The sequence below is a fragment of the Nannobrachium achirus genome, assembly GCF_963921795.1.
Source record: "Nannobrachium achirus genome assembly, chromosome: 5".
Lineage (NCBI taxonomy): Eukaryota > Metazoa > Chordata > Actinopteri > Myctophiformes > Myctophidae > Nannobrachium > Nannobrachium achirus.
The window spans coordinates 1,982,079-2,000,627 of record NC_137814.1 but is presented as its reverse complement, the minus strand read 5'-3'; the positions used below and the strand labels follow the sequence as shown (position 1 = coordinate 2,000,627).

Below are 18,549 nucleotides of genomic sequence, written 5' to 3'. Positions count from 1 at the left end.
GTCCCAAGAATCCATGGTCACACCAACATAATACGGGGGTGTAAATATCCTCACTGTCGGGAAGAAACCTTGTATCTCCAAGTTTCAAATTTGTACGTTTCTTCGCAAAGTAAAGCCCTGCTTCATCATACAAGGCTGTCGCACAACAGTGAATTAAACACCAGATATCTGTCTAAACACCTGAACGTGGCCAGAGCGCTCTGTCTTCTGGTCTGTGGAATGTAAAATAAGAGCATGGTTTATGCCACTGTTTGGCATTTTTATCTCACAGCCCTAGAAAGTAAAAAAAAAAAGTGTTGAACGGTAATTAAAATGTTACCTATCAACGGACAATTTACTTTCCGGGCAAGTGGGCATGACGGGCAAGTGCCTCTTAGACCTTTGGGTTCTATTTGGATTGTTTTAAGTACCAGCTCTTATGCCTTAACTTGAAGGCCTGTCCATACTGTCTCTGAACACCAAACCTTTCGTCGGAGAGTTCTGACTTTCCATACTCTAATTCGGGGGTAATGCTTTTCAGAAGATGTAATTTTCTAGTTGAACCGGAAAGGTTTGGTGGTCAGAGACAGTAAGGACAGGCTTTTAAGTTAAGGCATAAGAGCTGCTACATGTAATGCTGATCCCGCGATATCTCGCAAAATATTAAAAGGTGTCCACAGTGCTGATCCCGCGATGTCTCGCGAAATATACTGTATATACAGTAAATATACTGTATATACAGTAAATATACTGTATATACAGTAAAGCTGGCCTGGCTACCTTCAGTCTGGTGAAAAACCCTGGCACGGGTGAAGTCGCCGATTCATCATCATCATCGTGCATCCACGTGCACACAATAGTGATCCCATCCCATAGAAACCAACGGTCTTACTCATCTTTACAGTCCAATTTCTCCAAAAAACACTTTTGATGCCAAGGATGGCATTGGATTCTCGCTAAAATAGCACAAGCATGAAGGCATCCATCTTAGATCATTGTGTACGCTTGGAACCGGAACTAGTCACGGGTGAATGTTGAACATCGTCAAGTGGGAATTGTGAGCTTGATCTACTTCCGGCCTTCAAAATAAGAGACTGGCCGCGAACGGAGAAACCGGCCGACACGTTGGACAATTAACCCTTTCATGTCGGCGGGACGAAATCGGTTAAATTAAGACAATCAATATAGAGCCCCTTAGAGTCAACCCCTGCAAATGAATAAAAGAATAACAACACTTACAGTACTCAGTAATCAGTCATACAGTAGCAGGTTATGAAATCTATTTTATTTATATATATTACTTGGTAATGTACACTCATCATCATCATCATCATCATCATCAACAGACAGACAGAGCACCGGCCAGACCCTTGTTTTACCCACAATCCCACAGGCTTGACCTCTTGACCTGTCCTAGGGTGGCTCAGGGTTTGGACAGCAGTACCTATTTAGATCTATAAACCCACACGTCAGATGGATCTACAAATCCGTTCTCCCAAGTTGTAAGTCTGTATTCTGTCTATAACGCAGTGGTTTCCAACGTTGTTCATGTCAGGGTCCGTTTTACATTTATTTATCCCATTTAGAAAGCAAATCTGTCTCAATTTGGATTTGAACGACTTTTAACCATTATTTTTATGCTTTATCTATTGAAAAATAGCAGATATACAAGCTCACAGTGCGGCACCGAGTGCCGCGCTGCGAGCTGGTAGATCTGCCATTTTTGAAAAATCGTGAAAATCTGTGCAAGTCTTCTATAAATGCCTTCTGAATCCTTCGTCTAAATCCTGTGGTTCTCAAACTTTGTCATTGTCAAGGACCCCCAAAATGACATGTATTTAGCTGTGGACCCCCGTGTCAAAATATGTTGTTCCAGGGACCCCCCTGCCAGAAGCAAGAATTTGAGTTACAAAAGTTTGCTTTGAAAAATATACAGCATATTCATAGATTTGCACAAAAAAAAAAATCACGATTTCTCAAAAATAGCAGATCTACAAGCTGCACGGTGCACATTTTCAATAGAGTAATTCCAGGGCTAAATGGGTTATCTCAGACCCACATGTTTATTTGTATATATTTTTTTCCCAGTGGAATTAGATGTTGTCTGTATAGACCCATTTCCTGAGCTCGCCCCTGTAGAGGCTGCTGCCTCCATTGCTGCGGTGTTAACAGTCGTGTAAAGTAACTTGTAGCCTACATTTACTTAAGTACTGTACTTGGGTATAATTTTGAGTATTTGTACTTCTCCCATTTTCAATGATTGTACTTCTACTCCACCACTGGCTGCTGTTTGCACCAAGGCACTGGCGACGGCGCCCTCTACTGGGGAGGGCACAGTAAACATCAAGTCTACTGATGTTGGTACCATAGGAGAGGTAACTGGTCAATGAGAATAACAACTGAGTACCTGAGACAAAAAACAGTCCATATTTTAAAATTTTGAATATAGATATTTTTGTGATTTACCAGACCACAAACTAGAAGTTTATAATCTGTTAAATTCTTAATGCACTCCCCCTCATTTTGTTGAATTAGATTGTTTTACTTTAACTCATATACATTATGAATTATAAGACATAATACTTATGGAAAGTGGACAAACAGTATATCTCCAACAGTTTGTGGAACAACAGTATTACAGTATCCGTACAAGCAATATTCAGCAGACAAAGGGAGCAGATAACATTAAAACAGACTATTTAACAAAATGAGGGGGGAGTGCATTAACAATTTAACATTAAACATGACTAGTTTGTGGTTTACAGTCTGGTATATCAAAAAATATATCTTTTCAAAAAATTAAAATATGGACTTTGACGGTTATTGGTCTCAGGTACTATATTCTTCTACATTCTCTAATTGTGTAAATTAAATAAAGTAAAAAATAATTTGACTGAGAGCGTAAAATGGAACCAAATGGACCCGTAAGTACGGGATACAGGTCCATTTAGTGGTTTCATTTTAACACCATCAAAGAGTCAAAGATCTATAAGGGTCCATTTGGTCACCAGCTCTCCCATCATTCAGCTGGGGACCACCTGGAGCCTACAGGGACAAGAAGAAGGGACACCAACATCATTTTAGCTCTCTCACAATTCCAGTGGACAGATTGGTCCGTGGCACCACGGGAGCCAAACTGCAGCCGGAAGTTCAGTGGAAGCCTGTGGAGCAGCTCATGAACAAACACTATTTATGAACAATTATGACATTCATGGACGTGCTGGGCTCCTGATTCAGCCCGGGAAAAAGAGTTGTAGAGGCCCTCATTGCGCGCTATAGAGAGAGATCTCTCTCTATAGCGCTGCTGCTACTCAAAGATTTGCCATTTCAGATCATGACAAGTGACAAGCCAGTGGGCCAATTACATGAGTTATATTTCGTCATTGTCGGGTGGAAACCTTGTACGTCGAAAACCGTTTGTTTTGTATTTATAATTTTTAAAATGATTTAAACTAGTGAAAACAAGCACACAACGCCTCGCACTGCGAGGCGTTGTGTGCTTGTAGATCTGCTGTTTTCACTACTTATTTCACTCTGCTGTTTTCACTACTTATTGTAGATCTGCTGTTTTCACTACTTATGTGCAACGGCCTTGTATGATGAAGCAGGGCTTTGCTTTGCGAACAAAAATACAAATTTGGAACTTGAAGATACAAGGTTTCTGCCCGACAGTGACGATTTACTTTGTTGGCCGCCCAGCCCCCAAAATGGAACGAAGGCCGACATTTTATTTTTATTTTTTTCCTAATGGCCGGCCTGGACCGGCCGGGAATGAACCGGCCGTTCGGGAGTTGTCCCGCTTTTCCCAACGGCCAGAATGTCCCTGATGACATTTATAACATACTCAGCTCAGGAAAATAAAAGAAGACATGTCACAATTTTCGATGTGTCATTTTATAGAGGTATCTAAAGAGCACAAAGCCTGTTTCTGAACGCGCCAAGTATCGCGAGACTGTCCACCGTTTCCTGTCTGGGAACCAAATCTATACTTCCGAGACAGAAACTATTATTAATTCATTATGTGCTGTGCACACAACTGCACATAGAAAAGCAAGTGATTGTAAAAAATACCTGTGATATGTCTTCTTTTATATTCCTGAACAGATTTATATGACAAAGGTCTCAGTCGTTCATGAGCTGGTCTCCATTCACTGTCATGTATTTCATCTAGGCTGGGATGCCATTAAAAAAAATTATCAAATTAATTACAGGCTTTGTAATGAATTAATCGCAATTGATCGCATTTTAATCGCATATTAATATTTGACCTGAGAAGCATTTTTTTTTTTTTTAAGTAAAACACATTTTGTTGTACGAGTGAATCAACGATTGAGTTTTTTAAATCTAAATTTGGCATCCACTGGGCCAAGCAAAGCGCTCTGATTGGCTACTTCTCCCTTTGCGTTTGTTGTCTCTTCTTGGTTGGTGCATCGCTATGATCGGTATGCCCGAAACTGAAGGTTCTGTGGTGCAAAAACTATGTGCGATTAAAATGCGTTCATTTTTTTAAATCGCGTTCATTTCCTGTAATTAATTAATCGCAATTAATCAGTTAAAGTCCCAGCCCTAATTTCATGGTACCTCCGGAGTGAGTTCTGGCTCCCATGGTGAGGTGTCATGGCCGCTCCATGGCGCATCCCCGACGTCACGCGTTTCCCTTCCTCCTAAATATTCCTTGCCTGGTTGGAACCCCCCTCAAGGACCACTGGCTGAAAACCACCGGAAACAACAACACAACTGAACCGCGTTGGGGTTCGTTTTATCTTTTCTAGCCCCCCCCCCACCCCCCTCCCCCCTCTAGGCGGGGTTGAGGGGGATGCAGCCCACCCCCACCCCCCCCTCGTGGCAGACCATGGGTGCCATGAAGGTCCAGTGATTGGCCGAGGCGGCCTCGGGGTCGTACATCTCCACGGAGCAGAGGTTTGATTGGCCGTCGTATCCGCCCACGGCGTAGAGCCGCGCCGACGCCGCCACCAGGGAGACGCGGCTGCGCCGCGTGTTCATGGACACCAGGTGGCTCCACTGACCCGCCAGCGAGCTGGAAGAATAATAATACACTTTATTTGTATAGGACATGACTTCAGTTCATGGCAGGACTTACATGACGTCAAATTCACAGGTTAGCAAAAAGTGAAGTACAAGTGCTTTAAAAGAAAAAGTACAAAGGCTTAACAATGAAGCAGAAAAGAAATTAAAAAGTACAGTTTACAGTTTAGGCATTTAGCAGACGCTTTTAATCCAGAGTGACTTACAATAACTAAGTCACGGTTTGAACGGGGCCATTTGCTTCTGCGCTACAGACCCATAAGGGTCTATTTGGTTCATAACTATTTATCATTTGGCTGGGGCCTAGGGACCCCCTGGAACTCCCTCAAGGACCCCTCGGGGTCCCCGGACCCCACTTTGAGAACCAATCCTACTCACCAGTGGTGGAAAAAGTACAGTATCAACATTCTAATGTAGACATACTGTGTTACAACTTACAAGTAGATGTCTGGAATAAAATATGTAGTGGAATAAGTAAAGGTACAAAGGTATTGGTGTCAAAATAAACTTAAGTACTAAAAGTTCTCAGTAATCATAATAACAGTTTCCAAATGTATAAAAAAAATTAAATCCTATAAAAATAGCAGATCTACAAGCTCTACAAGCTCACAACACGTCACTTTGTGAGCTTGTAGATCGGCTATTTGCATATAGCCATCATGTCATAAATGTAGTGGAGTAGAAGTACTTAAGTACAGTACTTGTAAAGTAAATGTAGACTACTATACTAGTTACTTTACACCACTGCTACACACTGTGTGCATGTAGCAAAGTTTATTTTCTAGTCAACAATGTTTGTTGCCTAATGACAGTGTTGGTGATGCATCCCTCGTTTCTATTCCACATCTAACCAGTGAGTGAATGACAACCGTGTTAGCACTTAGCTCTCATTAGCATGCGACAAGTAATTAAGCCTACTATTGCCCAACAGCGGTAAACTACATGATTCAGACCCGTCGCTGAGACACTGCTTTTATCCACATCCCAAATCTTATAATTGTACACACCAGTAGCAAATATGCTAACGAGGGGCAAAGACGTAGTCAGCTCAGAATCCGAGGTGCTCAGCGCGACGAGGCAGCTGCCTGACTGACTGACTGGATGAATGAGAGGGGAGGGGGAGAAACTAGACATATACATCTCCTTCCAACCGTATGTAAGCGAGAGAAGTTAGAACGATATGCTTCACATGAGCGCTACATTGTTGTGGGGGGAAAAAAATCTTAAAAAAAAAAAAAAAAAAATCTTAAAAAAAAGGAAAAAAAAGTGAAAATCATACAGTGGCGGCCGGATTTGAAGCAGCGGCGGCCCGCCGCTGCTTAATGCATGTAGGGGAAACACTGAATACATCACTATAATAAGCAAGATAATATGTCAGTACATCAACAACAATATAACAAATGCATATGAATATCAATCTAGGAAAAAACAATAACATGGGTAGACCATGCACCTAATCAGTAAAAAACGTCTAAAACCTAAAAATGCTATCTAGCTTCATGTATGGTCATTGAGGGAAGGGGAAGTGTTAAAGTAGTGCTGTAAAGTATAAACATAAAACAACATTAAAAACGTGCACAGAGATTTAAACTCAACTAAAAGCAAGAGTGAAGGAACAGGTGTTGAGCTGTGCTTTAAAGCTATCCACAGAGGCTGCCTGTCTTAGGTGTAATAAGAGTTTATTCCAAGCTGTCTGCCCATAGAAGCAGAAAGCTGCTTCACCGTATGTCATTGTAGCCAGGGGTGAGATGCCGTGGGCTCGGTTGGGCTCGGCGAGCCCAGACTTATTTAGCTGCCCGCACGTGCGCCTCACATGCACACACATGAATCATCATGTCATGAATTTAGAGGGGCACCACTTCTTAAATCCATATCACACCACTGATTGTAGCCACGTGGGGCAGCTCTGCACTAGATGACCTGAGGGGGGCGCTATGGAACAGTGGTTCACAAACTGTTCAGGTCCAGACCCAAAAGAGAGATTAGATGTGTTTGCCCAGGACCCAAACTAGCAGATCTATAAGCATACAACGTGCCACTTTGCACAGCTTTGCAAGCTTGTAGATCGGCTATTTTCACTACTTCAGTAGCATGCTCCTTGGCCCTCATTTATCAATGGAGTGTAAAAAACAGCCTATTTTTTCCCCCAAATTTTGCGTCGGGCAACGTTCAAGTGGCATTTACGAACACGTCCTAAACAGACACACCTGACGTACATTTGATCCCAGCGTTGATAAATGCACAGGCTGAAATTTAAATAAAACGCCCTTAATTATTCTCGAAACGCCCCGATTTCACGAATAGAACAACCCGAATACGACCTAACAACGAAAGGAAAGCCAATAGAAGAGACTCCGCAGTCCGCGTCCCACACAGACCACACACACATGCACACACACGCGGCACACACGCACACACCACCAAGCCCAGCAGCATTTGGTTCACTGTGGAAACATTATTACCATTTATTCTGTAAAGTAAGCATGCAGCCTAGTGGACTACACGAGTGTCTTAACACCACAATAGTACGTACGTTATATTAATTTAACCCAATATCGGCGACGGCGCAGTGCGCGTTATAGTGATTACACAAAAAATTAACTATGCACAATCATGTGATTAATCAGATTAAATATTTTAATCGATTGACAGCACTAACAATTATTTAAAACATTTCTATTTGAAATAGAAAATGGGTGTTTTTACTCAGGTTTTTACTCGTGACCCACAAATGGGTCCCGACCCACTTTTTGGGAGCCAGTGGTTTGGAACATATCTAATCTAGGCAGGCAGTCATAGAGGTGGGAAGGTGCCAGAACATTGAACATATCTAGGATCATATCTAGGCAGGCAGTCATAAGAGGTGCCAGAACATTGAGAGCTTCAAGTAAAAAAGTAAAATTCAGGGAAAAAGCATCTGTTTTTCTCCGCCAGGCCCAAGGAACCAGATCAGTCATCTCTATGTACTCCAGAGACAGTGCGACCGGTCCCATATGAACGACAGACCATATTACCATGGCAACCGGAGACCGGAAACGAATATGTCCGTCGCTCAAATGGGACTGTTTTCTCACTGTGTAAACAAAGCGCCGGTTTACTAGAGAACGGAGCATCTTTATGAAGCTGTGAACGACGTGCACACACATGGTCCGACAAAGGCTGGCAGTCAACTATATAAGTCGATTTTGAAATCTCTGTACCTGTAGACCTCTGCTCCACTGAGGAACCCTGACCCGTCGTATCCTCCCGCTACGTACACGTGGCTGCCCAGCGCCGCCGCGCCGTGCCGGCAGCGCTTGTTGAGCATGGAGGGAACAGGATGCCACCGGTCTGTGTGGTGGTTGTAGTGCTCCACCTGCAGGACGGGAGGGACATTACACTCTTTAAATCCACTTTGTAACCCCTGTAACCATTATTTTATACCTTGGCTATTCAAACATACAGTAGCAGATTTACAAGCTTGGAAATTGCTATTTTCTTTTAAAAAACTTAACAAATTGTGCAAACTTTTGTAACTCAAATATTTGCTTCTGTGGGGTCCCTGGACAACATAGTTTTAGTCCGCCTAATTTCAAACTTCAGTAAAATTGGGCTGCTCAGTGGCAGTATAGTGACTCAGCATTTTTTTAAATGTCTTTATACCTCCAAAAATGATGTTTTAGCAAATTCAACATAAAAAAGGCAGAACCAGGGCGGGACAAGGCAGATAGAGCCTGCTGGTTGGTCAATCATTGACCAACCAGAGGGCTAGCAAAGGGTGAATTCCCACCGGGGGACGCTATGGGTGCTGTGGGCGTGTTCTCTCCTCCACGTCATCAGCGCCCACACCCTAGGTGGGGTTGGAGAAAGGGCCTTTCTGTGTGGAGTTTGCAAGTTCTCCCCGTGTCTCCTAGGGTAGATACCCTCACAATAAAACATGCAGTAATCCTGGTCTCTATACTGCCTCCCCCTGGCCAGCCGGGGCGCCTGATGGAGGGGAAAGAAACTGGTTGGAATAACGTCTTCCTTCCACGCGGGGAAACTCCATCCTGTCAGGTGATAAGAAGCAGGCTGCTCACTCCTCATGCACTGAAGGAAGCATGAGCTCAGTTCAGGGCTCTGCCCAGGTTGGCAGAGGGAGAGCAGAGCCCAGGATTACAGCTTAGGATATTGTGGGATAAAACATTACAAAAATGTAAAAATAAAAGACTGATTAGACAGAGGTCTATCATTATCCACAAATAACACACCGCTGGATTCAGCCATTGACCAATCAGAATCAAGCATTCAACCAATCCCTTATAAGTGATCTTATTGGTCTGCCTGCTCTTCAGTTGAGATGTGTTTACATGCTGTGGTGTGGTAGGACACCTAGTGGTGGACTAGTGGTACTGCCTCCCCTCAGTCAGCAGGTTGGCTCTATTGGCTCAGCGGTGAACATGTCAGGGACCAGGGTTCAGTTCGAGTCCCCAGTGGGACATGAATGTACAGCTTTGCAGCAAGGACTTTTTTTTTTTTTTTTTTACAACAAGAGTTCATATTTTAGACAGTCATTAGAGAAAAGAGAAGAAAAATGTTTTCATTTACTGCTTTCTATTGTTTTAGTGATTTTAACGATTTTGATTTGCATGCCTCCAGGTTGGGGGCATGCATGCAAGTGGCTAAATATGTCTTTTTAGACACAATAAACCCATTCCCAAGATGCACTGCAATCTTTCATGGTCAGATGTGACTTATGGGGGCTGGTGTAAATAGTAATGAGGACGTTGCCGGCTTATTGTGTCTAAAAAGACATATTTAGCTACGCATGCTCCCAAACATTGAAATCTAAATACTAAAATGGCCAAACAATAGAAAGCATTAAAGGAGCTATAGTCAACTTGTTTCGAAAATATGTTATGAAAAAATAAGCTTCATATATGTGTTTCAATTCAAAGATGACCACAAAAAGCTTAAAATAATGATAAAATAAGATTCATTTTGGCCATTGTCGGACCGACACTTTGTTTACATTCTAGTCTATTTTTTGATAGTGTTAGACTAGGATGTAAACAAAGTGTCGGCCAGACAATGGCCAAAATGGTTTTTGTGGTCATTTTTGAATTGAAACACATATATAAAGCTATTTTCCATCCGTTTTTCACGAAAAAGTTGACTATTGCTCCTTTAAATGAAAACATTTTAACACTCATCTTTTCATCTAAAATATGAACCCTTGTTGTAAAACACTAAAGTTGTCCTTTAAGTGGATACATACATTAATGGTCAGTTTGTGTGTGCATTTTTATAATGACTTGTCTCCATGTTCATTGAATGAACTTACATTGTATTTTATAATACTCAAGTTGAACATAATACAGTATATACTTAAAACAGTGGTTCTCAACCAGTGGTCCTGGAGGGGGTCCCAGGTGGTCCCCAGCTAAATGACGGAGTGTTGGTAACCAAATGGACACTTATTATATCTTTACCTCTTGAGAGCGTAAAATGAAACCAATAAATACATAACATTTAAAAAATGTGCCCGTTATCTCTCCTAAGCAGTGCTGTGTTCTAGATTTGTTGTGTTTGCTTATCATTCAAACAACCATTCCTTATGCCTCATTCACACTACAGATATATAGTTGAACGTTTTGCTTGGTAATTCAATGTAATCTCAATGGAAACCAGCTTTAAAGGCTGGATTCCAAGGACAGCCGACATGCCCAGCCTTTAAAGCTGGTTTCCATTGAGATTACATTGAATTACCAAGCAAAACGTTCAACTATATATCTGTAGTGTGAATGAGGCATAAAGCTGGTTTCCATTGAGATTACATTGAATTACCAAGCAAAACGTTCAACTATATATCTGTAGTGTGAATGAGGCATTAGGCCTGGGATTATTGAATGCTTCAACTAAGTGCCGCGCCGTGAGCTTGTATATCTGCTATTTTTGAAAAAGTCGTGAAAATGTGTGCAAATCTTTGAATATATACAAAAATGTTGCTTCTTGGTGGTCCCTGGAACTAAATATTTTGAGATGGGGGTCCGTGGCCAAATAAATATCATTTTGGGGGTCCTTCACATGAAAAGGTTTGAGAACCACTGACATAGTAGTCTCTCAAGAACAGACCAACTGAGCTCCAGTTAAGTGAAAAGGACCTTTTCTTTGACGATGGCTGGCCAGATTGCTGACATAGAAGCATAGACCGGCAGGTCACTGACATAAATACCGGTTTTATGCAGATTGTGTCTATGGCACTGCACAGCATGATGCTCTGGTCCTGTGACTAAAGTAAACATTAGCAAGTAGCAGCCAGTCTACTTAGTGGCAGCCTACAGAATACAGGTGGTGCTGATTACCTTTGCAATGTAAGGATATATTCCATAATCCTGTGTCAATGTCGTCTCCAAAAAGAAGGGGGAAAAAAGCATGTGTCACCTGCTTTCCTCCTGCCTAGTCCAGACGGTCATGTTAGACTGGATATTGTCTGTGATTTTGGATATTGTACTATTGTGATTGATTTGGCATTAGTGTTCTTCTAGCTTATTGGTACTCAAATTGAAGTCTTGTAGGCCTACTTGGCCTGAAAAAAGGGTATTGGAGCAACCCTATTTTCTGGTTCTTAGCTAAAGAAATCGGTATCGGAAAAATCGGTTTTGGCAGGTCAGACCTCGGTATCGGCCAAGAATTTTGCAATCGGTCCATCTCTATTTGGTAATGCAGTGTTGGATGGACAGACAGACAGACAGACAGACAGACAGTTAAACAGACCGTGTTGAAGATCTGTAGTCCATCATGTCCTCCAGAGACGAATATCCTCCCGTCAAACACTGTGACGCCTGCAGCACTGCGACTGGCAGTCATCTCTGTTAGCATCATCCATCTGTAAACAATGTAAACAACTCATTATTAATAATGACACACACTCTAGTACCTCCTTGACTATGGAGTCCTCGTTTGGTATCGCGATGCCCCAATTGCCTTCAAGTTAAAGCTCCAAACAACCCAGAACAAACTGATTAGGGTCATGCTTGGTCTTCCTTCTCAGGTCCACCACCTTACCGCTTATCACTATATAAGCGTGGGGTGGCTCACAGTAGCTGACAGAGTACAGCATCTTGCAATGGGCCTGGTGTACAAGATACACTACACCTCCAAGATACCCATGTACCTGACTAAATACTGGTCTACAAGATACACTACACCACTAAGATACCCATGTACCTGACTAAATACTGGTCTACAAGATACACTACACCACTAAGATACCCATGTACCTGACTAAATACTGGTCTACAAGATACACTAAACCACTAAGATACACATGTACCTGACTAAATACTGGTCTACAAGATACACTACACCACTAAGATACCCATGTACCTGACTAAATACTGGTCTACAAGATACACTACACCACTAAGATACCCATGTACCTGACTAAATACTGGTGTACAAGATACACTACACCTCCAAGATTCCCATGTACCTGACTAAATACTGGTCTACAAGATACACTACACCACTAAGATACCCATGTACCTGACTAAATACTGGTCTACAAGATACACTAAACCACTAAGATACACATGTACCTGACTAAATACTGGTGTACAAGATACACTACACCACTAAGATACCCATGTACCTGACTAAATACTGGTGTACAAGATACACTACACCACTAAGATACCCATGTACCTGACTAAATACTGGTGTACAAGATACACTACACCACTAAGATACCCATGTACCTGACTAAATACTGGTCTACAAGATACACTAAACCACTAAGATACACATGTACCTGACTAAATACTGGTGTACAAGATACACTACACCACTAAGATACCCATGTACCTGACTAAATACTGGTGTACAAGATACACTACACCACTAAGATACCCATGTACCTGACTAAATACTGGTCTACAAGATACACTAAACCACTAAGATACACATGTACCTGACTAAATACTGGTGTACAAGATACACTACACCACTAAGATACCCATGTACCTGACTAAATACTGGTGTACAAGATACACTACACCACTAAGATACCCATGTACCTGACTAAATACTGGTCTACAAGATACACTACACCACTAAGATACCCATGTACCTGGCAAACTACTTCTTAAAGGTCAAGGATGTTCACGATCACAACACCAGAGGCAGCTCCACTAATCTCTCACACACATACACACACACACACACACACACACACACACACACACACACACACACACACACACACACACACACACACACACACACACACACACACACACACACACACACACACACACAGAATAGCAACACTAACAGATCTCCCTCTTTTTCTCTCTCCATCTCTCCCTCTCTGACTCTCTCACTCACTCAGCCTGATCTAGCCTGATCTACAAGCCTACAACGTGGCGCGGAGGAACACCGTTTGGTCTTGGAGATCTGATATGTTCTGTGCGCTACACAGTCATACGACTAATCATAAATCAGGCACCATGAAGCAGACAGAACGTGCAGCTTGACTAGTATAGCAGTGGAGAGAGAGAGGGGATGTCAGAGTTGATCCATAGATGGACATGAAACGTGTCAAAGTGAACTTATTATCATCAAAATGGGACACAACTTCCATATTGAAGCTTTTTTTCTTTTTTTCGTTGAGTGAGGCGATGTTGTGTTGAGTGAGTGGATAACATTAATGTGTTTGTTTGTTCGTATGTGCGTGTGTGTTGCAAGGCACAGCTCTCAGAACATCCCCCGTGGCATTTTGCATTCATTACTGTATATTATGTATTATTGCTGTATTCGAGCCCGACTCAATCGGAATAGAATCCTGTAGCGTGCGGAGCGCCCGACTTTTCAAAACGGCAAGTGTGAGTGCGTTTAGATTATCTGGTCAGAGAATCTGAATCAATTATCCTGTAGGGTTTAATGCTACCCGATTATCTGCTAGTGTAAGGCCGCCCTAAATGGACAGTGAGTGACAGACAGACAGACAGACAGACACTGACCTGTCAGTCTCAGGAGAGTGACAGACAGACAGACAGACAGACACTGACCTGTCCGTCTCAGGAGAGTGACAGACAGACAGACACTGACCTGTCCGTCTCAGGAGAGTGACAGACAGACAGACAGACAGACACTCACCTGTCAGTCTCAGGATAGTAACACTCCACAGAGTTCAGAGAGGACTTCCCATCGTATCCTCCACACACGTAGATCCGCCCGTCAATCACTGCTGTTCCCATGGCACTGGGAAGGACAACACAGGGTTAATGGATCACACCAGGGCTTCTCTGATTGGCTGCCGTAAGGCACTAGGCATGGAACCATCTGATTGGCTGCCGTAAGGCACTAGGCATGGAACCATCTGATTGGCTGCCGTAAGGCACTAGGCATGGAACCATCTGATTGGCTGCCGTAAGGCACTAGGCATGGAACCATATATCATACATCCATTTAAATAGATTCAAACTGGTGAAAAAATCATCACTGTGTACATTTCAGAAGGTTGATGTTTCTGTATAATAAATCCTTGTTTAGAGCGGTCTTGTGTTACACACATGTGGGACTGTCCCCCTTTGCATGGGACAGTCATGATTCTTCGGGTGGGGCAGTTTTTTTTTTTTAATAAAACAAATCTTTCTTTTTTACTGAATAGGTGCTTGTTCTACCTATGGTTTTTTTAGATTACTATTTCTATGCATTGATGTTGATTTATTATCTTGCTTATGATAAGTCTCTCTGGATTAAATGCTTAAAAAGTAAATTGTACCTCCTCTGGGTGTTCATACAGACAGACAGAGGGATGTGGGGTGTCTATCAGCCAGTAGAGGGTGCTGTTACCTCCTCTGGGTGTCCATACAGACAGACAGAGGGAGGTAGTGTTGTCTATCAGCCAGTAGAGGGTGCTGTTACCTCCTCTGGGTGTTCATAGAGGACACTCGCGTCCAGGCGTCCGTCTCAGGGTTGTACACCTCCACCGTGCTCAGACGTGATTGGCCGTCGTACCCGCCAATGGCGTACAGCAGCCCGTTGATGACGGCCACGCCCACCCGGCTCCGGGACGTGCTCATTGGCTGGCAGCGCTCCCAGACGTTGCCCACGGGATCGAACACTTCCACCACGTTTAGAGAATCACCTGCCGAGTGGAAAAAATAAAACACATGAAATTATACCAAGATTATCTGATGTTTTCCTTAGTTAGGCTTGTTTCTTTTGAACACAACAGCAAACTTTAGACGGTAGGTTATTTAGTCCGAGGTCATGGTTTACCTGGTAAACTATGGTTTCAATGTCCATAGCATTTTGATAGTAATTGCAACCATCAGGTCGCAGTTACTATCAAAACCTCCACCAGCAGTCAGTCTCGTCACGTCACGTCAGGACACACTTTCCCCCTACTCATATCTCCGCCACCGTTGCCCCGATCCATGCCAAACTTTGCTCACACGCTCCTTGGCTGCCAAACCACAACCTCCACCCCTCATTTCTCACATGGCCCTCTTCTAGCGCCACCATGAGGCCGATTCTTGCAAAACACATTTTTGCCTACCATTGCCTTCTAAAGTTTGTGTATGTGATCTCCCGATTAGGGAGTCTTACTGGTTGCTGGGTTACTGGTGATCCTGGTTTACTGGGACACCCCAGTCTCTCTGCTTTGTGTAGGAGATCACCTTGCTTCTGCTTCAGTCATAAGAGCGTCTGCTACAGCAGTGGTGTTCAAAGTGGGTGACGGGGCACCCTGGGGTGCCGTGAGATCATTTGATAATATTTTAAATGTATTTGGACAAAAATACATTTAGTATCATTTTAAACTTAAAGTACAAAGTTATTTCCAGTGAGTTCTAACCAAAATGGCTGTTATCTCGCTTTCCTCCCAACATAATGGGTAAAATATGCTATAAATATAAATATAAGGTGCTGGGAGTGAACATTAGGAATATAATAATGTAGGGGTGCCTCGGATGAAAATAATATTTATAGGGGTGCCCTAAGATAAAAAGGTTTGGGAACCCCTGTTCGGTACCAAGCTGGAACCGATAAGAAAGTGGCGGTTCCAGGCTACCCCCCAAAAATAATATAAATATATATATATATAATTTTAACGCCTATCAGTTCCTTGACGCGCTAGTAAAAGAAGAAACAAAAGACAACCTGACTTGTGACTTGTATTCATCTCTTCCCCCCCCCCCCCACACACACACAACACAACCACCAACCAGGCAGCCAGTTGTTCAGATTAGACTAATGCGAGCAAGCAACAGCCGTACCAGAGCTGTTGAGTCCTCCTACAGCATAGATCAGTCCATTAATGGACAGTATGTACAGTATAAAGTACAGTATAGATCATACCAGAGCTGTTTAGTCCTCCTACAGCATAGATCAGTCCATTAATGGACAGTATAGATAGAGTACAGTATAAAGTACAGTATAGATCATACCAGAACTGTTAAGGCCTCCTACAGCATAGATCAGTCCATTAATAGACAGTATAGAGTACAGTATAAAGTACAGTATTCATACCAGAGCTGTTAAGGCCTCCTACAGCGTAGATCAGTCCATTAATGGAGGTGCAGCATCTCTGTCTGGTTTTAAACAAGGCTAGATGAGGTCTCCTGTCTGGCATCAGGTGGAAGTCTTTAGCTTCATCAACAAGATCCCTGAAACAACACACACACACACACACACACACACACACACACACACACACACACACACACACACACACACACACACACACACACACACACACACACACACACACACACACACACACACACACACACACACACACACACTTATGACGAAAAATGTTTGTCGACTACCTTTTTTCCAGTAACTAAATAAAAAATGTTGTTTGGTTGTGCTCGGGTGTCTCAAAACAGCAGATCTACAAGCTCATAATGTGATCTGTCATTTTTGGTAATTTATTTTTGTCTAACTTATAAAAATGAAAGAACTGCTCGTAAGCACAATGCAAAAGATGAAAACAACTTTGGTTTGTCAATACATAAATAAATGTATATGCCTTTGCACCATACTGTACTATTGATGTTCTGCTTCCAGCTTGTGTTTGTTAAACTGTAGTAAGGATCCTCCCAAAGATACCTCACCATGACAGAAGTGAGCTTCCCTTCACCTTCATTAGACAACAGTTCCCTATCAGATTAGCTTTCTCTGTTAACATCAATAAAGGTCAGGGCCAAGAGAATGAACCAGTTGGCATCTGCTTGCCTCAACCTGTGTTCGCTCATGGCCAACTCTACACAGCCTTCTCCATGGGAAACTGCACATACAGTATGAAACAGAGCTGCTACCTTTAAATGCATTTTGAGAAAAAATAATGCTGTTACTTGTTCCAAAAGCTTTATACCCTGTATATATATAAAATGTCAATGCGACATAGCTCTGTTTACACAATGCTGTACCCCCTCCCAATGTATTATGTTCCCCATTTTCAACTGTTTTTATTTTATTTGTGACACTTGCTTTGGCAATGTAAACGTATGTTTCTACCACTTGTTCTAGTCACATGTTCAAATACTGGATTGTGATTGGCTTAAAACAGTAGTAAATCAGCCAACAATACTCATCTGTGTGAAATGCCCGGATGTACATGGTAATGAGGCACAATATCCCAGATGTACATGTAAATGAGGCACATTTCCGAGATCAATACGCCATACAAACGCATCCGGGGACTTCAGAAAGGAGTCGGAACAGCTTTCCCCAACCAACAATGACTGGTCGCGGGCGTCCTATGTTTACTAGCGAACGTACTATCGTCGCCGATTTATTTGGATCCAATGCAATCCGCCAACTTTAAAGCCCCTTTTCTCTGAACCTATGCCTTTCTGGAAGCGAACAGCCTCTATTTACGGCCGAAACGGTGCAGGGCTGTTTGGCACTCGGCTGCGCCTCGTGCCACAACCCTGAAACAGTGGGTAAATCAGACAACAATCCACTCCCTCTCATGATAAATGGCTTACTTTCTCATGCCAAAAAAGCTCCTTTGAATTGAATTGAATTGAATTGGAAAGAGGGCCAGCAATGTCAAAGTATTCATTAGGATATTGACGAGGGAACAACTGACAACGTTGTTTATACCGAACTCCTTTAATTACATATATTGTACCTGATCATTCAAGCAATATATTTTCCGACAGTTCCACACAGAAACTCACAGTGGCCTACTCTCTCCTTTGAAAGAGTGCCTCTGCTTAATATGTTTCTCCAACAGTGTGCAAGCACTGACAGATACAGATCTCCATATATGGCCATATCAGTTGGATCACTGCTGCAACGTATATGTTCTGACAGTTCCATTCACCTACATTTATGACAGCAGCCAATCAGAATCATGCTCACTCACCTGCATTTATGACAGCAGCGAATCAGGTCTTCCTGCTGGACGCGGTCTGACAGGAAGTGAGGTCGACAGAGAGGAAGTCTGATCTTGGACAGAAGCTCTGGCAGCAGGAACTGACGCTCGTCTCGTTGGTGTCGAACCCACGATAATACTGACTCAAACACCTGGAATACATGATAATA

General features: G+C 42.7%; 1 protein-coding gene across 1 annotated transcript in view; it reads right to left on the bottom strand.

Moving 5' to 3' along the window:
• Positions 1-4,776: 4,776 nt before the first annotated feature.
• klhl18 (kelch-like family member 18) overlaps positions 4,777-18,549 on the bottom strand; it is a gene marked incomplete at its 3' end in the record, with an annotated part of 26,774 nt that continues 13,001 nt past the window's right edge. The window contains exons 5-11 of the mRNA XM_080725380.1: positions 18,371-18,531; positions 16,522-16,658; positions 14,914-15,136; positions 14,143-14,247; positions 11,761-11,872; positions 8,226-8,380; positions 4,777-5,017 (exon numbers count right to left, since the gene is read on the bottom strand). Coding sequence (XP_080581506.1) covers positions 4,777-5,017; positions 8,226-8,380; positions 11,761-11,872; positions 14,143-14,247; positions 14,914-15,136; positions 16,522-16,658; positions 18,371-18,531 — 1,134 coding nt within the window. The remainder of the gene's footprint in view (positions 5,018-8,225; positions 8,381-11,760; positions 11,873-14,142; positions 14,248-14,913; positions 15,137-16,521; positions 16,659-18,370; positions 18,532-18,549) is intronic.